This window comes from Telmatherina bonti, assembly GCF_933228915.1.
Source record: "Telmatherina bonti genome assembly, chromosome: 15".
NCBI lineage: Eukaryota > Metazoa > Chordata > Actinopteri > Atheriniformes > Telmatherinidae > Telmatherina > Telmatherina bonti.
In genome coordinates, this window is record NC_136613.1 from 33,613,217 (window position 1) to 33,638,610 (window position 25,394).

Below are 25,394 nucleotides of genomic sequence, written 5' to 3' on the forward strand. Positions count from 1 at the left end.
AAACATGCATGTTAGGTTAATTGATCACTTATCACATGCAAGTCCCTTCGGATAAAAGCATCTGCCAAACGACTGTAGACATTATTTTGCTAATATGAGACATTTTTAAAGATCATGCCATTTATTTACCATTGCAGACAAGTATTGAAATCATTGTTTGTATTCACAGCAGCATCTTAATGTTTGTTAATCCTCTTGACATCATAATCGATGGATTCACTTTGAGGTCTGAAGCATATACACAGCCTACGAGAATACCTCCTGCCTCTCTATTTGTCACTGCCAAAGATCTCACAAAATCAATAAGGCATGTACAAAGCTGCCTCTTTCCATTAAAAAGCTCACTGAGAAATGGAAGGACTTTTTCTACTCTGATTGCTTGACACTTCCTTCAAATGCAGGTTTACAATGATCAGAGTACAAGCTGGGGAGGGATTTGTTGTTAAAATGCCTATACTCTGGCCTGAAGGTGGATTTCTGTTTGCACATGAAGCCTGTTTGAGTTTCAGCTGTTAATTCACACTTAAAATATACCTGAGCAAGGTGATGATGCTCAGGCTGGTCAGAGACTTTTACCTGTCACATGTTCCTCTGAACTCATTCATGATACCTTATTTAAGGTTGGAGTCTGTTTATTATGAGGTTTATTTGGTAAACAAAGTCAGTTATGTTAATCAGATGACTTGGTAAAACTCAACATCACTCACAATTAGTATTAAATTAGCTTAAAACCTACAGCCAGTGTTTGATTTTACACTAGAACAAGTTATCAGGGGTAGTTTATCAGAGATAGTTCAAAATAAACCCACTGGTACCAGATGCCCAATGGCTGGTACACAAATACACACACAAAACATTAATTTTGGACCAGTTGCCAATGCAATTTATCTTTGAAGCCTTATCGTACTCCAGTGACAGATGATATTGCAATAAAAATAGTCTTGTTACATCAGCAACTGTAATAGTAGTCCAGTAAAATACTTGGTCCAGACCAAGTTTTTTATCCTCAAAAACCTCTTTTAGGCAAACACTGCAGGATTTTAAGGCTCACATAACAACAAATACTTCACAGAAAAAAGACCAAAGATTATGATGGTAAACAAAGACACAAAACACAAACTTCACAGGATCTGTGCAGCTGGGGAATATTGGTTGGTTTCTGTCTCCCAGTGGATTACTTTTCACCGGGAGGTTGCTCTTGCTTGTTCTTCAGGTTTGTTAGGTTAGCAGAGTGAGAGGTTTCATTACCCAGATAGATGTATAGATACTAGGGTTTAAAAAGATTTTTGCATAGGTTGGAAGTATTAACTCAAGGGCTTTACTTAAGTAAAAGTGTAAAAGTGCTGCTTTCAAAACGAGTTAAACTATAAAAGTAAATATGAGAACTAAAATTGCCATTGAAGACAGAAGCGTCGGCGTTACCAAAAGTGCACAACCCCACACCCCAAATAAAACATTATTCTAAAGGTGGGATGTCATAAGCTACTTGTTCTTTTGAGTTTCTGCAACAGACATCTTTATACTGGATTACATATATCTGTTATGTCCTTGCTGGACTGTGTTACAATTTGTGTCATGCACAAGTCTGATGAATCATCTAAAAACCAATACTATGTTCATACTTCTTATCCACTCAAATTCAGTCTGTCAATAAGGCACAATTTAGCGCGAAGGGGCGTAAAAACCAGCTACAATTAAATAAGAAGAACAAAGCCATTTTTAAATTGTAGGGTGTACAAAAATAAAGATGTTTTCATTAAAATGTGAGAAAAAGTAAAAAGTAAGCTAGTATGATACGTGGCGATACAATATGTAACATTATGATACGCAGCGATACGATACCCAGCGATACGATACCCAGCGATACGATACGCAGCGATACGATACGCAGCGATACGATACCCAGCGATACGATACGCAGCGATACGATACGCAGCGACACGATACGCAGCGATACGATACGCAGCGACAGGATGCGCAGCGACGCGATGCGCAGCGACGCGATGCGCAGCGACGCGATGCGCAGCGACGCGGTGCGCATCGACGCGATGTGCAGCGATAATGTCATGATGTGTGTTTTGTATCTTAGTTTCTCGTTTTCTGGATCAGTTTGTAGTTTTCCCCTGCTTAGTTCCCTGGTCTTGTTTCCTGTGTAGCCTTTGCTCCTGTTAGATTCACCTGGTATCATTAGTTTCATCCATTTCACCTGTCTTGTTCTGTTTCAGTATTTATACCCCTTGGTTTCTGTTCCCAGTTGCTGGGCCATTGTTTTGTGTTTAGTCCTGTCCTCCTGTGTCTGGATACCCTCAGTTTGTTTTTTTGGGGATTAAAAACGCCTTTTTTCCTGCATCTTTGGTCCTTGTTTCCTGCATTTGGGTCCTCACCTCCACGCCACCATGACAGATACGATAACGTAACACTACAACAATATGTAACGATACAATATGTAACGATACAATACAAAATAATACAATAGGATATGATAAACTTTATTGTCCGCATAAAGAAATTGACGTGTACTGTTAGACTTGACAACATTTTTGCACCACTCATCAGATTGGGCCCAAACAAAAAGATCTTCATTTACTCATTCACAAACAACAGCTGCAGCAGAAGACTAAAGTGTGGACCCTGTCAGAAAGGTAACAGCATGTGTTCTAGAGGTTGCTGGGCTCAGAATGGCCCCTTCTTTCTCTTGTCATTTGCATTCATCCTGCCTTGCTTCCAGGTGATTCCCTTCATTCTTACATCAGATCAGACTGGGAGTTCAGTCTCCGGCCAGCCTGACCTGATAATTCTGTTAAAAGTTGCAATAAGAAGCACATTCCCCATCATCCACTTGTTTGTTTATTCATGGGTTCATCAGTCAGCCTAACAAAAGTCTACTAAAACACTCCACCATTCGTTCGTTCGTTCGTTTGTTCATTCATTTATTCATCCATTATCCTAACCACTTAGTCCGATGAAGGGTTGCGGGGAAGCTGGAGCCTATCCCAGCAGTCTTTGGGCAAAAGGCAGGGTACACCCTGGACAGTAACAGTCCATCGCAGACACTCCACCAGTCCACATAATTATTTCTACATATAGCTTCATAGGTCACAGTGATCTCAGGACAATTTATTCACAACAGTTACAGCAGAATGGCATTTAACCAGTAGAGAAGTGATTTTACTGGGATGCAACCATTTTCCTGGAGAAACTGGTAAAAACCAAACAAAAAAAGACCAGCTTAGTGTTGATCAGGGAACTGGACACTTAGAACTATGGTGAGGAAGCAGATGAGGAGAAACCTACAGACAACCTTAAACATCCCATCTACAACATCCTGACAGAGAAGCAGCTGCAGTAAGAGGCTGATCTGTGCAGACTGGGGGTTCAGGAAAACCACTATCCCCACCACTGTCATACTTTTTAACAGATTTTTAACAGGGACCTCCCCCCAGTATGCATTGTTTAACACATCTGTAAAAACCATTAAATTAATCTGAAAGTGTTTGTGAAGTGAAATGCTGGCTTAGCAGGACTGTTGTTGGATTCAAACACACACTTATTTCCGACAACACCGTGTATAGAAGAAAGCTGAGCGCCTTACTTGCACCTGCTGGCATTGTTCACAGTACCAGGTATGCAATTTGCATGAATGTCTTTTCTAATCAAAGGGACCCAAAGGAGTCAAGTGTTGTGACCCCATTTAAAAACACATCGACAGTTTGCACAGCTGTCATATCAGCCCCCGTTCAAAGTCATTAGTCATCTGTTGGCAATAATTAATGGGAAATGGAAATAATTGCATTGGGGAGCTGGGGACTGTGCTGATTTGGTCCTTTCATTGATATTCACCTATTATTTGATTATTCGTAACCAGCCTTTATTTCACGAACATGCTGCTGCAGATTAATCTGGGAACTAATTACAGTCAGCATTTTGAAGCCTATCTAAGATTTGCAAAACGTTATGCAGTTTAACAAACCCTCCAATAAGACTGCGCTTAAAGTCAAGGACAACCTGCAAGACCGAGGAGGATGTTATTCTTCTTGATGTACATTGTGAAGTCTGGTATGAAATTCCATCCATCCATCCATCCATCTTCTGCTGCTTATCCGGGGTCGGGTCGCGGGGGCAGCAGCCTAAGCAGGGAAGCCCAGACTTCCCTCTCCCCAGCCACATTTGCCAACTCTGCGGGGGGGATCCCGAGGTGTTCCCAGGCCAGCAGAGAGATATAATCCCTCCAGCGTGTCCTGGGTCTTCCCCGGGGTCTCCTCCCAGAGGGACGTGCCTGGAACACCTCACCAGGGAGGTCCAGGAGGCATCCTGACCAGATGCCCGAGCCACCTCAACTGGTTCCTCTCCATGCGGAGGAGCAGCGGCTCTACTCTGATCTCCTCCTGGATGACCGAGCTCCTCACCCTATCTCTAAGGGTGAGCCCGGCCACCCTGCAGAGGAAACTCATTTCAGCCGCCTGTATACGAGATCTCGTTCTTTCGGTCACGACCCACAGCTCATGACCATAGGTGAGGGTAGGAACGTAGATCGACTGGTAAATCGAGAGCTTCACCTTCTGGCTCAGCTCCTTCTTCACCACGACAGACCGGCGCAGAGCCCGCATTACTGCAGACGCCGCACCGATCCGTCTGTCGATCTCACGCTCCATCCTTCCCTCACTCGTGAACAAGACTCCGAGATATTTAAACTCCTCCACTTGAGGCAGGACCTGACCCCCGACCTGGAGAGGGCAATCCACCCTATTCCGGCTGAGGACCATGGTCTCAGATTTGGAGGTGCTGATTCTCATCCCAGCCGCTTCACAATCGGCCGCGAATCGCTCAAGCGAGAGCTGGAGATCACGACCAGATGAAGCCATCAGGACCACGTCATCCGCAAAAAGCAGGGACCCAATCCTGAGGCCACCAAGCCGGATCCCCTCAACACCTCGGCTGCCCCTAGAAATTCTGTCCATATACGTTATGAACAGAATCGGTGATAAAGGGCAGCCTTGGCGGAGTCCAACCCTCACTGGAAACTAATCCGACTTACTACCGGCAATGCGGACCAAGCTCTGACACCTGTCGTACAGGGACCGGACAGCTCGTACAAGGGGGTCCGGTACCCCATACTCCCGGAGTACCCCCCACCAGAGCCCCCGGGGGACACAGTCGAATGCCTTCTCCAGGTCCACAAAACACATGTAGACTGGTTGGGCAAACTCCCATGCCCCCTTCCAGGACCCCAGAGAGGGTATTGAGCTGGTCCACTGTTCCGCGACCAGGACGAAAACCACACTGCTCCTCCTCAATCCGGGATTCGACTATCCGGCGGACCCTCCTCTCCAGGACCCCTGAATAGACCTTACCAGGGAGGCTGGTATGAAATTGTTATTGTGAATGATTTTTTTTTGTCTTTTTTAATCTAACTCATGTTTAGTTCAAGCATGCAAGATATTTGTAGGAAATGGAGGAAGAAAGAGGATGAGTCCATCGCTGAAACTCTGTGATTCTTTGTTTCTATTCCCATTTACCCTCTTCTTCATCAGAGATTTCCGTATGAAAGCACCGTTTGCAACACAACTAAATGGCATAATAATGAAAGCAGGCAGAGAAGAGGTGTAATTTCATTAATTATAAGACTGAGATACTGTTCAGTGATACAGCTCAAGGAAATTGGTTTTATTTATTTATGAAGAGATGAAGCAGAAATCCTGATGAGCCACAGCAACCACCGCTCAACGTAACTTAACCTGAAACAGCGGCGTCTCTGCATGGCGGCATGAAGGACGTTGCGTAAAGTGCGCGACGTGTTTATAAGCGTGACACACAACCTGTGTAGAAAACACAACATTGCAGAAACACTGTTCCTCATCTTGCTTTTCAGCTTCTTTTGTGTTCAGGTCTCGGCTATTAACTCTGTCCAGTTAACCTTGGACAAAATGGTCACACACACAGTTTTATTTGCGAGAGGAAAACTGAGGGTTGAGTGGCTTCTTAAGCCAGCTGGGTCATTTAATTCTGAGTAAATGTAGCTCACAGAGGATTAAATAGCGCAGGATGCGGAGGCTGCTTTTCAGAAGATTAAGACACACCTGGTGCAGGTTTTTATTCAGCAGAAAACTTAGGATGAGTTCAAACAAACTACAGCACAACATTTGTTTGTAATAAGCGCCAGGCTGTCCAGTATAGCAGAGGAATTTAGACCTTCTAATGTGTTTGGACACCACTGAGTATCTGGAGCTCAGAGGAATTAAGTGCCTCACTAGTTCAGTAAAGTTGATGCACACGACAACGCCTCCTCCGGTCTCTTCGGACCGTCAGAAACCAGAAACCAGTTTGTGTTTTACAGGCTTAAGTAACAGACTCCTTTCTGCTTCAGCAGCATGATCAACAGATTATTTATACAGAAGCACAATGTTACATTTCAGAATCTGATCTAAAGTCATCCATGCATCGCCGACAGGGAAGTAAAGAGTGTGGATCCGCTCAGCTGCTCCTCAGACTTAAAATACTTAACATCTTCACTGTTCTCACCTCATTTCCAGTCACATGCACCAGTTTCCACTCGTCTCATCAACGTCCTGCTTGCACTTCAGGCTCTTCTCAATACGCCCTTATTTCACAGCTTCCTGCCTTTTTTTCCAGCAAGCTGGCTCTACTTTGTGCTGCTTTTTATGCATAATAAAGGTGACTTGTCACTGGGGCTTTTCTCTCGATTCGATTTTTAACCATTATTTTGGGTGGCGATTCGATTTAAAGGCAGAGTATGTAAGATTTCAAGGCAATTCTTTCTACCACCAGCTGGCAAACACCAGGTTGTGAGCAAAACCACAAAACTGCTACCTCCACAAAAGACCACAGGTTGGCAGTAATGAGCAAAACTCACCCCTCACCCCTCCTCCTTGCCAGCTCCAATGAGGGCAGGAATCGCTTGTGAGCTCAGAGCCGCTCTGCAATAAATGGGCTTATACTCCCCCTACTGGTGGAAAAAAAGCACTTTTTTTTTTACTGGTCAGAAAACATTCAAGAAGGGTCTTTGTCATTAATTAAACTTGTAATTTAATAACACATCAAATATGGACAGACTGGAACCTACATGTTTAAAAAACCATCTAATTATGATTGTAGTTATTTTTTTAGTTAATTTAATTTGAAAATATTGAAAATCTTACATACTCTACCTTTAAATTGTGATTCCTCAGTATTGAAGATTTTTATTTTGCTTTTTAAACAGCAGACCGTGTGAAAAAGTTGCATGATGACCAAGTTTACAGACGATATCACGAGCCAGATTTTCAAATAAAAAAAAAAAAAATCAACTGTGTGTCAGTTTTTAAGATTTCTTCAGCAGCAATAAATCTGAACCAGCTGATCGATCTTATACTCTTGTTTCAGAAGCTTTAACTGCATGTAAAAGTTCTGTTTTGAGTGTCTGTTATCTTCCTGCTGCGCTACATTTAGCTGTTAGCTCTGCATTTACCTCAGGATGGCGTCCTGCTAGGTGTGCAGTAACGCTAGTCGTGTTACCACAGTACGACACATGTGCATTACAGAGTAAACATGTCCAGCTCTGCTTTTCCCTTCCCAGCAAAAAACCCAAAATGTGTCGACACTTTGGACTCAAAATGTGATGGTTGATGCAGGTTGTCCGTCATTCTCCGTCCTCTGTTTACGTGTTTTCTAAAACGGACATAAGGTCACGTTACTAGACAGTCAAAGAGAAACGTTTCGCCCCCTGCTGGAGAAAAGTGGTAACATCTTCTCCATCTGGCATCTAAACATAGAAACATTTAAAATTAAAATATAAATCGATTTTTGACCAAAAAAAATTGATTTTTTGTAAAACAAAAAAAAGTTTTTTTTTAAATGTATCTGATTTTTTCTCCCACCTCTACTTGTCTCAGAGGAAAACATTTCTCTCCCACAAAAAAAAAAAAACACTTTAAACTCTTTATATGTGGAGATTCTGATAGTTTTCAAGACTTACATTTATAATATTTATTATTGGGTGTCCGGTAACAAAGTTACAACACTGCTGGTTCCATTTAAAATATTAGAGTTTTCTCTGTGAGAAAACTTTCATCTAGCGATAAAAAAAAATGCTTTTCCACTGCGGAGAACAGAAGCCAACAACATCCACTTCATCCCTGTTTATGACAGTTTGTCAGCTTTACATTTAGAGGACAGACCAGCATGATCCATTTTATCCACCACAGTTGTTGCATCTGACGTCCTGGTCCACGCTCCTTTAACCAGTCAACTGGGATTTATTAGCAGGACTGGACCAATTCACTGCATAATCAATCCATCTCCATGTAACACGAGCCAATTTAATTAGGTTTTATAAATGTTCTAAGATGATGATTTTTTATTGTAATTAAAAGACAGAAACACAGCTGTAACTTTGGTCACTTGAGTGAGTTTGTTCTCCTCGTGTGTGTGTGTGTGTGTGTGTGTGTGTGTGTGTGGATCCTCTCCATGTTGGGTTAACTGGTCACTCTAAAGCACTGTTTCTCACCTGAGGGCACGCGTACCCCTGGGGATACTTCAAGGCATTCCAGGGGGTAGGTGAAAGTTTTTTCTAAAAATTATATACTTCTTTATGTTTTCTTTAAAACATCCTTATATGAAATAATATAAATGTAATATCATATAAATATATAATATATTCCAATAAATGTAAATATACATTCATAAACTGAATTTACATTTAGATTTACACCATTTCATTCCTCCCAAAAATCCCACATTTCGACGTAAATTGAACCCCACTGTCACCATGACAACGCAAACAATGGAGTCCTGGATAGTAGAGATGTGCAAAACACAATTAAAGTTTAAAAGGCCAAACACAAATGATAAAAAGCTGTATTTCATGTTTTTTTCTGAACCAAAAGTACTTTGTGCTGGTTAGAGGGTACTTGGATGGTATAATATTTTACAAGGAGTACTGTGTTGCAAAAAGGTTGAGAACCGCTGAGTGTGTGTACGTTTGTCTCTGTGTTGGCCCGGTGATGGCCAGGTGACCTGTCCAGGGTGTACCTGCTTCTCACCTGTTAACTGCTGGGATGGACTCCAGCTGCAACACTAAACTGGACTAAATGGTATGAACCAACAATGAATGAAAGATCTGCTTGATTCGAGACGTTCCAACCTGAGTTCCTGTAAAGATCTAAGGCATAACCTGGACGCAGCTTTAACCTAAATGAAGAGTCGCATCAAAATGCAGAGGGATTAAAAACAATGCACGTGTTTTGTGTCTGCTTGTAAACAAGGTCTGAGAAAAGTTTCATCATCTGCACCGACATGGGAGGATCTGCTGCATCCAGCTGCTTCCAGCCCAATAATTCATAAGCACACAGACTGAGAAACAAGACGAGGTTGGCGAGAAACTGGAAGAAAAGGTCCATTATTTGTTTTTGTTTACATTTAAAACCTCCTGCAGTTTAATGTGAACAAATGAAATGTCCATGCATGAGAAGCTTTGCTTCAGCTCGTCCAAATGTGGAGATGTTTGTTTTTTTGTTTGTTTTTCAGCAGATAACGGCACTCTTTCTATACAGGGCAGGGTGTGTGTAGGCATTCACACCTACACGTGTCTATCAGGCTCTGAGTGTGTGTGAATGGGTGAATGTGACGTGTAAAGTGCTTTGGGAGGAGGAAATGACTGGAAAAGACTCATAGAAGTAAAAGTCCACTGATCCGCTTCTGGTTACGCTGCGACAAGCTCTTCCTAGTATCACTGACTTTTCCACCTCCAGACATCAAATTCCAGCTTTTCTTTAGAAAATGATAAAGTTTTATCCTGGTCAGGTGGTCAGACACCCATAAGTTGGTTCTACTTTTCTTCCAGCCCGTCTGACAGTAGAATAACCAGCAGTTCTTTCTGTTGTCGCCTCCATGAGAGGAAAACACTCTGAGCCAGTAAACCTTACTGGGAACAGGCGTGTTGTCATGGCGATTAGAAAGCCCAACAAGCACATCTTCCAGTGAAAAAACTTCTCAGTAATTCATACATAATCCTCTCTGTGTTATCAGACTCCCAGTAAAACCAGTGAAACCCTTCCCACACATCCTCTCTGATCACACGTCATTATTCCTGTAACTGACGGGGACAGCGGCGCGTTGCATCTCCACACTCCTGGACGTTTTACTCTCTCTGGAAATACAGAAAGCAGAAGCAGTGTGCGAAACTATGTGCCGCCTCCAACAGCTACTAATACAATCAGCTCCCTGCAGGCCTGAGGAAGACTGTTGACCTGCTGCCGTGTTGCTGAAGTCCGTCGGCGTTCCTGCTCCGCTTCCTGCAGCTCCAACAGCAACATTTCAGCCAAGCTGAGGTGTGCTTTTGCAACATCTTCTTTTCTTTTTCAGGCATTTTAAATCTGAAACTGTGTTCAGGATCATGATCTGTTATTTAATACTAAACCAGGGAACCTGTTTTTGTTTTCTTGCAGGTTTTTTCTGAGAAAGGGTCTAATTCCAACAGATTTTGGTACATTTTGGGAAAGATCTGGCAGGAATTGTGGACGCAGGAATTTTTAAAAAGATTCTCCACACCATGGTGGAAAAGTGCTGCGTGGCGGATATCTGGGCTATCTGAGTGCTTTTCTAGACAGTATAGTATTTATAAAATAAAAAAGCTATTACAATACCATGATGATGAGTTGTGTTATTTATCTCTGATGTTTTATACCTCAGTGCCTAAAGGTTTGATACACATCTAGAATTGTGTTTGTTATGTAACGCTTTTGCATGATCAGTGCTTTATAAATAAAGCTTCATCTGATCAGATCAAGCTGATCAAACTTCAGACAAAAATCATTTAATGCACCAAAGTTCTTTAAATTTGCCTGACAGATGTAAACACATGAATGGATCTTACGGTCAGAGGTTGCTTCACGCCTGCTTGTGACTCAAACACACACGGAAATAAAATTCCAGATTTGTCGACACTTTCAAAGCCAACAAAGTATTTTTTCATTTATTATTTTGAACGTTTTCAGCAGCAGATTTTCATTCCTAGTTTTTTTGTCCGGCTAATTCACGCGTCAATCAGAACCACGAAGCTTGTAGGAGTTTAGCGATCCAACGCAGCAGGAAATCACATGAGATATGGTTTTCAGGACAATTACAACAATAATACTCTCAATTCAGAACTAAATTATTTACACACTGCATCTTTTGTTTATGAGCTTCTGGAGACGAATACAACAACAGTTTCATTCGGGCTTGTTTGTGTTGTTGTTTACTACTGATGGAGCCTCCGGGCTCAAATCAGCAGCTGCCACATCAGGTTTTCCCTCATCATCAACATTTTCCATCTTATTAATATAGTAAAAACACATTTTTACCAATATGACTACCCACATCAACAAACCGATGGCAAAACAGTTTAATTATTAGGAAACATTAAATATAAGATCTTGTTTAAAGTAAGGAAAGAGTTCAACCAGGTAGAAAAGCAGAAACTTAAACTCATCAAATAATTATATTAATTCATGCTCAGTTCTAAATCAAACAAATAAAATGTATTTAAAGAACTATTTTAAAACAACTGAGGTTGTACAACATCAGTCACCCCGAAAGAAGAACACGAGTATGGTTAGTAAAGCCAAGAAATCAGAAATAGAAAAGAAAATCAAGATTTAAAACAAGAAAGTAAAAGCAGAAAAGTAACTGACAGTGAAGTGAAACCAGTGAAAAAATGGGAGGAATGGGATCCTTCATACTGGTTGTGGAGTTCAGGAGCCGCCGGGACTAAGTGCAGGTGATCAGCAGATCTGAGGGATCTGGACGGCACGCACATAAAGACAGATAAACAGGTTTCTACCATTTACAGGTCAACAAAGAAACATTAAAATCTGCTCTAAAACCACCAGGAAGCCGATGGAGAGAAGCAAGCTGAGGTTGATGTTCATGCTGCCTGTCCGTGTTAAAAGGCAAGCAGCAGCGCTCTGCAGCAGTTACAGCTTAACCTCCACACGCCTGACGAACACCAGCAGTTACAGACTTACAGTAATCTGGAGACGCAGTCATGATGCAACCTTTCAAAGTCATTCAGAGTTAAAAAGGATTTTACTTTGGTTAAAAACCTCGGCGTAAAATACGACCTCTTCCCCACCGAACCGCACCGATCTGCTCCCTGCAAACACCTGAGCTCTAGAGAGCAGAAAACTGACCAGTGAACTGAACAATAAGACGTTGTCTACGCAGGTCTAAAACTTCTCAGAAGCAGATGCCGCTGATTCACTTGGTCTCAGGAGCTCCTCTCTCCTAACCGAGAGTTCGAGCTAGACCTTTACAGAAAAGGTTAAAGATAAAAGACAGCATGTTTGGCTCTGCTAAGCTGGCAGCATACTTAATGACCTGGTCGGGGAATAGTTAGACTATCCGCTGCGGAGAACGGCAGCACACAGCGCGGCAGTCACGCAATTAGTTCCATATCTACTGCAAATGATCAAGTCAGTGTGTGATGGCAAACTGGTCCCTCGATGGGGTGGGTTTATGTGGGGAAGTGATTCCCGCTGCCATTCCTGGAATAAAGACGTTCAGAAGGAACGCTGCGTGGTTCTGCATGGCGAGGACACTTGTGAGTCTTCAGGTATTGACAACCTTTAAATCTCATTTGTAAATACTTTATAAGACATAAATAGTACACACTTTAGATGAGCCCACACCTCAGGGCCGGATTAAAAGTGCACAGGTCCCTGGGCCCAGTGTTCCAGGGGCCCCCTTTCCCATCGCAACATTGGGAAAATTGTGTATGATACACTGTGAGACGACATTTCTAACATCTCTCAGCCAATGGTACCAGTAGCAACACACTGGATACTGTGGTTTAACTATCTGGCTTTTATGTTTCCCCCAAATGGGCCCCAAATGGGCCCCAAATGGGCGTGGGCGCCACATGGGCCTGTGCCTATAATGCCCAGTGGATAATATGGCCTTGCTCACACCATATATTTAATAAATAAGTAATAAGTGCTTTGTAACTACCTACAATAATGAATTCCTGTATTAATAACTGCTTATAAGACATTAGTTGGAAAATAATTTTTCTGAGTTTGTATAGAATATTTATTAAGATATTTACTAGCCACTAACACACACCCTAACCCTGTAAGTACAAGAATACATAAAAATATGTCATAATTTGTTGATAAAGGATGTAATACTAGATTTTGAATCCATAATATACAGTAAGAAAAAAATCATTAAATATTTTGTAGATAAGCTTATTAATAAAGAGTACAACATTAAGAAATGCCTTTATAAAAAAATCTACCAATGAGTAATAATGTTGGAATATTGCTTTACAAATTATTAATTCAGGAATTTTGAGCTCTTTTACTGAGTAAAACATCAACCAATTGTTCTTATAAACCATACATAAATTAGTTTTACTCTCAGAAATATGCTTTGTAAATGATGAATTCAGTATTTATGAATGATTAGCCAATGCTTAACAATTGCTACAAAGTTTAGATATTACAAAGTTTTACCAATGACTTTTCTTTTAAATGAAAAACAACTTCATGCACTACAAAAAGAATTTAGATGGGACATAAAAGCACAGAAGAAGTTACAGCAACATCCTCAGTTTCGAGCTATTTATAAGAAATCGATCACTTTACTGTTTCTATGGACTGAGGAAGCACAGCTCTGACTTATCGGACTGATTTATCCGTTCATTAGAACGAAGCGTGACTATCTGAGAGGCCAGAGAAGGTCGATAAGTTTTATCTAAATGTGTCCAACATTAGGACAGAATGAGATTTCCAATGCAAGCAGACAAAATGAGGAGCTTCCTCTGCACGCCGTCTGGGCTCTTACTTAGAGATAAGATGAGAGGCTTGGTCATCCAGGAGGAGGTGGGAGTAGTCCTGCTGCTCCTCAACATGAGAGGAGCCAAAGAGGCTCAGGGCATCTGGTTTGGACGCCTCCTGGAGGCCTCCCTGGTGGGGTGCTCTGTGCACCGGGGGTCGGCCCCAGCGACTGTGTACCTCTGCTGGCCTGGAACTGCCTCGTTATTTCTATACAGAATCGGGCAGAGTCGGGCTTTCCTGCTTAAGCTGCTACTGGTGTGACCACAACTTGGGTAAGTGGTAGATGGATGAACTGGTGCTTCTATAGACAGTTGTCCAGTTAATGGCATCAGTGATGGTGGTGCATTCATCACACCAGGATAGTCCGCTACTGCTGGGTTCTTGGTTCAGATGGGGGGTGCAACACTCTTCCTGACAGAGTTTGTGTTCCCACTGCACTACTCAAACAAACCAGTTTAAACAACGTATTCCACTGCCAGCTAGTGCCGCCGCAGCATCAGCGCCGCTGCTGCATCAGCGCCACCGCTGCATCAGCGCTCTGGAAGGTTTGCACACACAGGTTCATATATATGTGATATACGATCATCTGGTAAAGTGCAAGGTGTGTTTTCTTGCTCTTCTGCTTGAGTTCAGCTACGTTCTATCCAAGCGACAACCTTCGGTCGTTAAAAGTGAAGCCTGTTTAGAAGTGCATAAACCTGCAGTTCCCCCCTTCCTCCACTAGGGCAAAACACAGCAAATCCCCATAGATTCCCATATTAAAAAGACCAACTTCACAGCAGAAATAAACATGTTTACAGCCTGGTTCAAAATCCATTTTAGGTTTAATAGGTCAGGTTTACCTTCATGACAACTGTGGGGAGAGTGAATTTTTTTCTAACTCCTCCAATTAGAAGTAATTTAATCTCAAAGTTCGACATATTTAGGGGCGTGTCCTTTTGATTGACAGGTACCCAATCTCCCGCTTCAAGTAGGAAGAACGTAGAACAACCGCGGTTTTTAGCCGGTTAACAACGTGACTTAGCTTTAGCCCGCTTACCTCCGTTAGCTGGTTAGCTCCTGTTATCTCTGGGTTAGCTCGGTTAGCTCTTAGCTACAGAAAGCTCGGAGTTCGCATGATGTCAATCATCCACCATGACGCTCACAGCCCCCCTCTCAGCTCCACCTCTTTGCCCATATTTGTATATTTCGAGTGAGACGACACGCATGCCCCTGCCAAGATTGTGATGGTAGGAACCGCCCACCGAGCTTCAATTCAGCTCTTCAGAAACCTACGGGTGACGTCACGGAGGCTACGCCCATCTTTTTAAATACAGTCTATGGTTTTGCTCCTGGGATGAAGAAGAAGACGGTTGCTTGTTGACTGTTGTCAGGACAACTTCTGTTTCCTCCACGATGAATCACAACACAGAGCTGCATCAGATCCTCATTATCTTGAGTTGATCTTATTTCTGTCATATTTTCTACAGAGACCTGTCCAGGAAGTACCCGCCCAATGATTGCTGGGATAAAATCCAGCTCCCGTGACCCAGAACTGGACTAAGCAGTTAAGAAAATGGTTCTTCCATGTCTGACTGTGAGACTGTTGTCCTGATAAGAGCACGTGTGTATACTTTGTGTTATACACACTAAACCCACACGTTCTTTGCTTTATAGTATGCTTGCTGTCTTTGGTCCACTTTAAGTGGACCAGGATCAGCATTTGTAGGTGGACTCAGTCTGCTTCTTTCATCGGGATCAGAGTTTGTTTGCATATTCCCTCTTCTGCAAACACGGTGGACTTTCCAATCAAACAGACTTGAATCAGAAGTGCTGGTGTGAATGTGCACTAACACACATGCAGCTGCACTGCAGAAAAGATCGGCCGTCTTCTGTCTCTGCTGATAAACTCGCTTTGCCCTGAAGGATCTGACGGTTTGCAAACCTACCTGTAAGTTCCAGCATCCTGGTCAGATGGGTTTTGTTTATCTCAGCTGCTCCGGTTTGATTTGCTTCAGCACACACGAGATGTCTGCGTACAGAAGACGCTAACTCTGTAAACACGATTACTGCAGCTGGTTTTCCATTTGCCAGTCTGTGCATCTTAATGGAAAACAGTCAATGACAAGATGTTCATGATGTTTACAATGTAGGTGTGTGTTTTATTCACATATTCCCCTCTGAAAAGTCAGATTACCAGAGTCCACTAACTGTCCTGACTTCGTCTAGCATGACTTTGCTGAACCTGCTCCGTTCTGCCCTTTAAAGGTCAGATATGAACATCTGTCAACAAACAATTCATTTTGTAAAAATATAAATGAATGAAGATGTTTGCTTGTGTGACTGTAAAAACCAAGAATATTAGTTTTGTCTGTTTGATGCCCTGAAGAGGCTCGTTGCCTCGAATTGCGTCAGTGTTACTGATTTACATGTCGGGCGTACAAAATGTCTTTCCATGGATTTTCCTGTAGTAACAAATCACTGCTCTGAAATGTACGTTTCAGGTTTAAGACACTGTCAAAACAGAAACGGGCAGGTGAAAACGCTGCGTCAGGGCCATGGTGATGTAAGGACGAGTTGCTGGACAGACTGAAAGCAAGAGTCAGCCCAAGTCAATAATCCAACAGCCGGATCCGAAGGAACCGCTGGCAGAAACTGTTCAACAAAAACTCATCAACGATCTGCGACCAAACCAGGCAGCTTGTAACAGTTTCTCCCGGTGAAGCCAGAGAAAACTGAGCTCTTATGTCTCATCTTCTCTTTCCAAAATATGTTTATAGCTATAAAACTGGTCCAGACTGCACAGTGATGCAGCAACGTGCATGCATCGCCTGAACAAAGAAGCTTGGATTATAACAGACGGCTGTGGAAAGGATGCTGTAACTACATAATGCAACCTTAAAAACAAACAGGTGAGTCAGTCATTCATACACTAGAGAAGCAAGGTTTAACTCCTGGTGAAATGATGACAACATGAAACCTAACCCAACATTTAACAAGGTTTTTCCAGCAGAAAGACATCATGTTGCTGGTCTCTTCCGTCCTGTTAGGACTAAAAGAAGTTCATGTCTGGCACCGCTATTCCCTGGGTTCAGATTTGCTAGTTATAAATTTTCCTCAGGGATAAATAGAGTTTTTCATTTTTTTCATTTTGTTTCAAGATGTTTAACTGAGCCCTGCGATGGACTGGTGAGCTGTCCAGGATGTACCCTGCCTTTCGCCCAAAGACTGCTGGGATATGCTCCAGCTTCCTCGCGACCCTTCATCAGACTAAGCGGTTAGGATGATGAATGAATGAACCTTTGCCTGATGATAAGAAGGTATGTCCTCTGACCTCTCCACCCCAACCAGTCGAGGCAGATGGCTGCCCTCCCTGAGCCGGGTTCTGCCGGAGGTTTTCTTCCTGTTAAAGGGGAGTTTTTTTCCTTCCCACTGTCACCGCGTGCAGCTCAGGATGGAGGATTGGATCCAAGTCATGACTCGATGCAATCAGTTGGTTTCTATTATAGGATATGTATGAATTGGCTTGAAATGATGTGCATGTAAAGTTCCCAGTGACAACATTGTTTTGAAGTGGCGCTATACAAATAAAGCTGAACTGAATTGAAAAACATGCAGCAGTGGGAGTTTTTCAGTGTAAAATAGTGATAAATATGAACTTTAAATGCTACAGCAGGACCTACAGAATTAGTTAACATGATATTAGCATACTGATCCAGTCATCTCGCCATGGGTCAGAGCATTCCAGGCCAGCGCTGTCGAGCATTTCTGCACCAACCATTTCCAGCTGCACTCAGATGAGAGCTCTCTCTCTACAAGGTGATAATTTGACGGGCTGGGGGAGGTTAGCGATGGTTGTGCCTGTTTGATGAGCTAAAATGCAACTAAATATGCAACTGCGACACAAACTCTGTAAATAAAACAGGGAAGGGATTCTAGTCCCACTATGAAAGTGTACATCTCCTAAGATAAAAGTAAACACATTTCTTCTTCTGTGGTCCTTTTGAAGGCTTCTAACCCTCAGAAGTTCAGCACTGCTCATGCAAAATTCAGACCGCCTTGAAGCAGGCTTGTCGGCGTATCTCCTGCATCATGAGCTCGTACCTGGGACACGGGAACCGTGGATGTCTTGACACGTTGTTGAAACAGAACGCTCAGTATTCGGTTTTGTTGCTCCAAGTCAAACACACGAGTCCGCAACTTCACACATTCCTCTTTCAAGTCCTGCAAGTGGAGGAAAAACAGGCTGAGAGGCAGGTGTGATGGGATGTTTCATGTGTAGCAGACATGAATTTAACAAGACAAAGACATGGCAGAGTTAGCCCAGCTCTGGGTCTGATGCCTTCAACCATGAAAGTTGATGTTGAGGTATTTTTGTCACTTTGATTCCTCCTTTAACCATCTGGGAACTGAGAACTGATGCTTTATGATGCTCAGAACAGTTTCAGAAGGAGAGAGATCTGCCATCTCATCGACACCCTCTCCAGCCAGGACATACTCTGCTCATCAGTTCAACGGTAGAAGAAGAAAGTCTTCACCTGGAATGTCACTGAATATTCAGCATCTGTTACTGGGCTCTGCTTAACTCAGATTGAGCTGATCTGGGATCTGTTAATGAGACCGGTCACTCATAGACCGGGGATTTTGAGACTCATTTTATTTCCTTTTAGGTTTAGGTTTAGGTTTAGGTTTAGGTGTAGGTGTAGGTTTAGGTGTAGGTGTAGGTGTAGGTTTAGGTTTAGGTGTAGGTTTAGGTGTAGGTGTAGGTTTAGGTTTAGGTTTAGGTGTAGGTGTAGGTTTAGGTGTAGGTGTAGGTGTAGGTTTAGGTTTAGGTGTAGGTGTAGGTGTAAGTGTAGGTTTAGGTTTAGGTTTAGGTGTAGGTTTAGGTTTAGGTGTAGGTGTAGGTTTAGGTGTAGGTGTAGGTTTAGGTGTAGGTGTAGGTGTAGGTTTAGGTGTAGGTGTAGGTGTAGGTGTAGGTTTAGGTGTAGGTGTAGGTGTAAGTGTAAGTGTAGGTGTAGGTTTAGGTTTAGGTTTAGGTGTAGGTTTAGGTGTAGGTTTAGGTTTAGGTGTAGGTTTAGGTTTAGGTTTAGGCAGACTCTATTCATCCCTGAGGAAAAATTCAGGTTCAGGAACATCTATATGACACATTTTGCTGTGAGTTGAAATTCAACGGGATGTTAATGGTCTTAAGTTGTGAACCATTAACCACACTTACTAATTCGAAACATTTCCATAATTTTGGTTGATAAGCCTTTTATACTCAATCATGACACCCTTACCTTCTATCTATTAATCTCCTGATTATAAACTCTTGAAGAACATGTTATAGTCTTGTATTTTCTACTATTTTTGCCTCTTCCATTGTTTCTTTTATTAAGCTGTTGGCATCACTTTTCTTAATTGATATTTTGTAAATGAACTAAATGAAATTAGTCAGTGCAGACAAATGTCTGTCCAGATTACAGGTCTAACTCTCCAACTTTTCTGGGGTTTTGTTACTTCAAAGAACTCAGTGTAAAATATTGGCATTAATATGTTGATGACATTCTTCACATCTCTGATGAGAACAGCTGACTGCAGAGACAAAGACAAACCTTCTGCAGGAGGAGGGCCTGGACCACCTGGTTCGCCACCTGTACAGAAAGGACAAAGCTGATTATTTGTGAGTGAGGATTCAGGATTTGTCTGCTGCTTTGAAATGCAACAACATGATGGGAAATGAAAGTGACCCAGAGCAAACAGCATCAATGAAAACTTAGAGGCATGTTAGATACTGAGTAGAAATTGACAGCACATTGCATCACAGTGTTTGGTTGGGAGAAATCCCCTTTGTTGCCTAAGTTACTGCACTTCTTACTTTATGTCTAGGGTTTATATGTGAGGAGTTTTTCTTTTGGCATCGTGTTGTTTTCATGCTGGGATGTAACTGTGATCAGAAGGACCTTTCTACGCTGCTTCTCTGTGAATCTTTACACAAAGAAAAAAAGATTTATTTTGGGAGATGGACAGTTTGTAAAAAGCACACACTCATCATGAAATGCTTTATTTCCAGTTTATTATGATTTCTGAAGACGAAGCATACATTATATCCAGAGACTGGAATAATAAACATGTTTGTGCCTCAGAATGGTTCCTCTCCACCCCTTTCATCTCTCTATCATAATGTCTCGCCTCAGCTCGTTCAGACCACCATAGGGAGCCTCATGAATACTTCGCCAACCCCCCTGAAAATGTTCATGTGCATGATAAGACTGTAAAGCAGAGGAGAAATTAATCCCGATGCAGAAACTCTGAGATTTGTCCTCTGCGAGAATGTTCTAAGTCCTCATGGGTAGATCTCTCCATGGTAACAACTTCACTAGTTTATGCTGCTGAAAAATAGCGGCAGAGTTTTGGAGAGACGGAGAGACTTTTTTGTTATGAGGTGAAAACGAAGAGAAAAGAGACAACTTATGTGTGATGGCTGCAAATCTGCACTGCCTCCTCTTCATCCTCTGTATGATGTCACTTATTACATTCCTTATTTATACTTCATGAGGTTTTAGATTGACTCTGTGGCTCTGCCAGAATATTTCCAGCAGCAGGAATGCGTCTCATTAGAGCACAGCCCAACACGAAGGCGCTATATAGGTTATTTTTACACATCTCCAAAAGGTACAACTGTGACAATCCACCGATGGCACACAGATGTTTTGTAGGGGAGCATCCTTGCCATGTGATGGAAAGATGACCCATGTATGTTCTAACATTTAAAGCATGGTCAAAGCCATTTATTTCCAACGACTCAGTTTGACCATTTGAATGCAGGAGAACGAGCCCTTAAAACATGCAAATAAACCTGGAACAGTAAAGTTTCACTGCGGTGAGTCTCAGACGTTGTTTGAGTTGTTATTTTGTCCTTTATGCTCCAGATTGCTCGAAGCTTATCAGGTCCTGCAGAAAGAGAAATGAGTTTCCAACCTTTCTTTGAGGAACATTGTTTTCAAACACTTCCGCCATTTTCTCATATTTTGGTTGATAAACCAAACATCCTTCTCATCCTTGCTCCTCGCAGACTCAGCTTTTCATGTAAGCTGCTTTTATAACGACAGTCACTGGCTGAAAATAATATCTTTATTGGGGGTTTTTTCTTATTAAATTTCTCCCGTGCCTCATATTCAATGTTCTGTTGTTAGATTAGATTGTCTGTTACCAGATAAACTACTGTAAAATAAAACAAACACATCCACGTTCTGAAGGGAAAAGGGTCCAACCAACCCAGTACTAGCAAGGTGGGCCTGATAAGGTGGACAGTGAGTTTTTATGAAGATAAAATCCTTAAATATTTATTTATCATCACCTGCAATCAACGATACATCAGAGCCACAGCTTCCAGTGAATGCTGACATCATTACTGATACATACAGGTATACATACAGTTTTATTTTAGCCACAGTATCTGTGGTCGGGTCGTGGCGATAGCAGGCGTAGAGATTGTAGTATCTTAGCCTGTCAGTACCCATCAGCTGCCTCCAGAGTCCCACAGGCCAAGAAGGCCCGATAGGACTCCTTCTTCTGCTTGACGGCATCCCTCACTGCTGGTGTCCACCACCGAGTCCTGGGATTACCGCCACGACAGGCACCGACGACCTTACAGCCACAGCTCCGGCTGACCGCCTCAGCATTAGAGGCACAGAACACAGCCCATTCGGACTCAATGTCCCCCGCCTCACTCGGGACATGTTCGAAGCTCTGCTGAAGGTGGGAGTTGAAGCTCGCTCTGACGGGGGACTCAGCCAGACGTTCCCAGCAGACCCTCACAACACGTCTGACCTGACCGATCTTACCGGCCTCCTCCCCCACCATCTGAGCCAACTCACCACCAGGTGGTGATCAGTTTACAGACGATTTATGACGAGCACAGAAGTCCAGCAACAAAACACCCCTCAGGTTCAGACTGAAGAGGCATTCCTGCCAATCACTCCCCTCCAGGTCCTCCTGCCATTGTCCAGGAGAGCGTTAAAGTCCCCCAGCAGAACAAGGGAGTCCCCAGAAGGAGCACCCTCCAGCACTCCCTCCAAGGACTCCAGAAAGGATGGGTACTCTAAACTGCTGTTCGGTGCAGAAGCACAGGCAACAGTTCCATCCCCCCACCCAAAGGCGGAGGGACGCTACCCTCTCGTCCACCAGAGTAATCCCAAACGTTGTACAAAAACTGAAATGTTAGATGCTTGTTTAAAAAAAGACTCACCTCGTCCAAACAGCGTTCATACTGTTTTCTCTGGTTGTCGTTTTCTATTGACAGAGCAGAGTTCTCCGCCTGCAGAGACAAATCACACACAGGAATGATAGAAGTAACGACAATTATGCTCCAGTCATGGAAGAAGGGCGTTCAGAGAAAACGTTTCTACAACTGAGACTCAGACAAATACACTGGGGAGGGACAGTACGAGGCATCCAAACTCCATCCTGCAGACTTTCACTGCATCTTTAAAGCTCAGTTGAGTAAAAGTTATAATTCAATTACCGACCAAATCTTTCCCAGACACGAGACACAGACTGTTCTTCAAACTCAGGGGGGAGACGTTCCACCAAAGAGATGAACCCTAAAGGTTCAGCTACCTGAGAGAGAGCCGTTTCAAAGCTAAACTCGCCCTCCATAGCTGCACCAAACCAATGCAGAGGAAATCTCCACGGTGTTTTAACTTACTTACAGAACTGAACCTCTGAAATTATCCTAATTAATAAGTCATGAGGGTAGAAATTGCACTGATTTAATCTGTTTTCTGAGGCACAAATATTTAAAAAGCAGATGGGTCAGCAGTGTTGCAGAGATGTCAGAGGCATTCTGGTTTTAAAACTGAACTTCAAGGGTTTCAGCTTTATTTGATGCATGAAAAGTCAGAGTTTTCCATGGTTGTTTGAATTACATCATTAATACAAACTTAATTAACACGGCTTGTAAAGTGTAAATGAAGAAAATTTTAAGACATAAATGGCTTTTGAAACCAGTGTAATTGCTTTGTTTTTGACAGATTACATCTCCATAAAGGATTCTGCAAGTCCAATGAAACTAAACGCAATCATGCAACTCATCATTGTTTTTACCGTTCTCATCTGATCAGTCACCATTTTACCTGTCAGACAGAAAGTTACTGCCTGGAGGGTTCGGCAGTACATCTTCAGTCATAACGCACAGGATTGTTTTCCTCTATAAATTATACAGAAGCCATCCAACTGTGCCATAATAACTGGAAAATAGCTTAAAAACTAAGTAGAAAACCATCTAATGTTTCAGCAGTTTGCTATTAAAGTTTAATTTAAAGTATGAATTAAGTGAAGTCAGCCACCGTAAAAACTACAAAATACACCCTGATTTACTGATTAGGGTCATAAAAGTGGGAAGGAAAATGGATGTCATTTAAAGCAGCACATTATCCAAAAGATCATCACTAATGACAGACGGGCTGAGTACCATACTGCAGAGCTACCATAGAAAAGGAAACTTTGCTGGAATATGACCAGTCATTTCCATAAATCTAACAAGCATCTGTGCTGGTAATGATGTGAACGGAAGAAACGCAACATTGGGCTTCAGATGCACAGTCTGCTGCTGATTATCACTCCTAATATTACAAATCTCACTGTTTATTTACTGTTTGGTCGCATTAATGAGGATCATTGCTTGGTTTCTGTCTGTTCTTTACTTACACTCTTGTCCCTTTACGTCACAGCAAACAGCAACTTTGGAAATGAAAACACGGTATCAACACATTTTAGGAAAATGGCCACATTGCTGCTTATTTTACATACAACAAAGATGTTTGTGGAGGATGAACGGAGTTTCATTCACATCAGCCTTTCTGATCCGAATCCGTTTGCTGGGAAAGTCGCTTTGTTTGGGGAAATGTGAACACGCCACATGAATTCTGATTCGGACCAAGAAACGACTCGGTCCGCCTACAATCGCAGGTCTCAGCCCGTTTCAAGCCCGTTCCAAGCGGACCAAATACAGGAAGTGGACTACAAAAGAAAAAGTCCCTTCCTGCATGTGGAGTAGTATTGCATTGTGGGTAAATCCATAGCGATGGTGTTAAGGGTCCTCTGCCTCGTCTGGTGTTCATACTGCGTCCATTGTTGCAGTGGATTTCTGCAGTATACTTGCATAAGACACAATAAAAACCCAAAACAGCCTTAGTTTGGTCTCCATGTTTAACTGGGAGGTGGAGTTTTCTTCTTCACGCCGGTCTTGTCCTCTCTTCTGCTAAATACTAGTGCAGCGCCACTTCTGGTGGGAATGGGGATATATTATTGTAATGGTTTGACTGGTTTGACCAAAGTGCAGCAGGAACACGATCTCAGTCCGCATGGATACACCCCCCTACAACTGAGCCGAGTCTAGCGGACTGTCCTGATGTTCATGCAGCCCAGGAACCCAGTTTGCCTGCCAGCTCAACATCTGTTAGTTTTTCTTGTTCTGTGGTTAAAGTTTGAACATCAGTAGCTCATAACTGGCAGTTTTCTGTAACCAAACTTAGCAGGAAAAGTCAGGATATTTGGTGGATTATTTCATATAAAAAACCTGATCTTTTTAGCACATGTGATTCAGATTAGCAGAAGTTCTTGGTGATAAATCGTATACTTAAGGAAAGCCTGTTCTCCCGTGTCCTGCTTTGGCTGCTGCAGGGCTGACAGATAGTGGACAACAAACACCCAGAAGCTTTCATGGAACAAAACCAAATGTGCAAAACGTAAATAAATCAGGATAATTAGTTTTTGTTGTAATAAAACCTCTGGGTTGTAAATCTGTTGGAAAATGCGTTTTTCACTTTTAAACAGAGCTTCGTTTACTGTAGGCAAAGTTTTTCATGGCACAACCCACATGCTAATTTCTGCAGCTCGTCCAACCACAGTGTTCATCCATCTATCAACATTACAGCAGCCAAAAGAGGACTTGTATTTAGTCTGAACTTTATTTTTGCCCACAATGGATAAGTCAAATTCCGGCAAAATGGATTCTGTCATGACTGATATCTTGTGAATGTTAAAAGCATCCAGATGAATCCTGTTAAGAGTGCTTTTAAAAACAGCTCAGGTTTAGCTAATCTACTCCTGATGAGCCAATAATCTTTCCAAATGACTTTACTGATCATATTTGTTCAAATTGAATTATTAAAATCTATGTAGGCTAATGTGTAATTTGTCAACATGAATAAATGTAACCAGCAGGCAAAGCAGTGAAATCTGTATTTTAGTGTATTTTTCTTTGAACCCTTGCTTTACACCAGCGAGAAGTCCCATTAGTGATGGTCACATCCCACCAGATGGTACGGTAAGGCCTTTTTCATCGTCAGATGGAGAGGAGCATCAGAGGGGCATAGTGCATTCACTGGAACAGCAGCTGTAAATGTTAACCATCCTGTCAGCCTTTAATTATCACTTCCAGGATATAAATAACTCCTTTTCTTGTACATTTTCCATGCCCTTAGGACACCTCTTCAACATGATGGGGTGCCCTTTTCTCTAATACTCTAAAATGGATAAAAACATGAGAAAAATGTTTGTACTTGTTTGTCATTTGTAAAATTAAGTTCAAATTAAATACAGTGTTAAATCTGAGGT

General features: G+C 42.3%; 1 protein-coding gene across 1 annotated transcript in view; it reads right to left on the minus strand.

The window, feature by feature from the left end:
- LOC306766921 (nck-associated protein 5-like) overlaps positions 1-25,394 on the minus strand; it is a gene marked incomplete at its 3' end in the record, with an annotated part of 142,486 nt that overhangs the window by 102,173 nt on the left and 14,919 nt on the right. Inside the window, exons 4-6 of the mRNA XM_079254779.1 lie at positions 22,024-22,092; positions 19,388-19,426; positions 17,898-18,017 (exon numbers count right to left, since the gene is read on the minus strand). Coding sequence (XP_079110905.1) covers positions 17,898-18,017; positions 19,388-19,426; positions 22,024-22,092 — 228 coding nt within the window. The remainder of the gene's footprint in view (positions 1-17,897; positions 18,018-19,387; positions 19,427-22,023; positions 22,093-25,394) is intronic.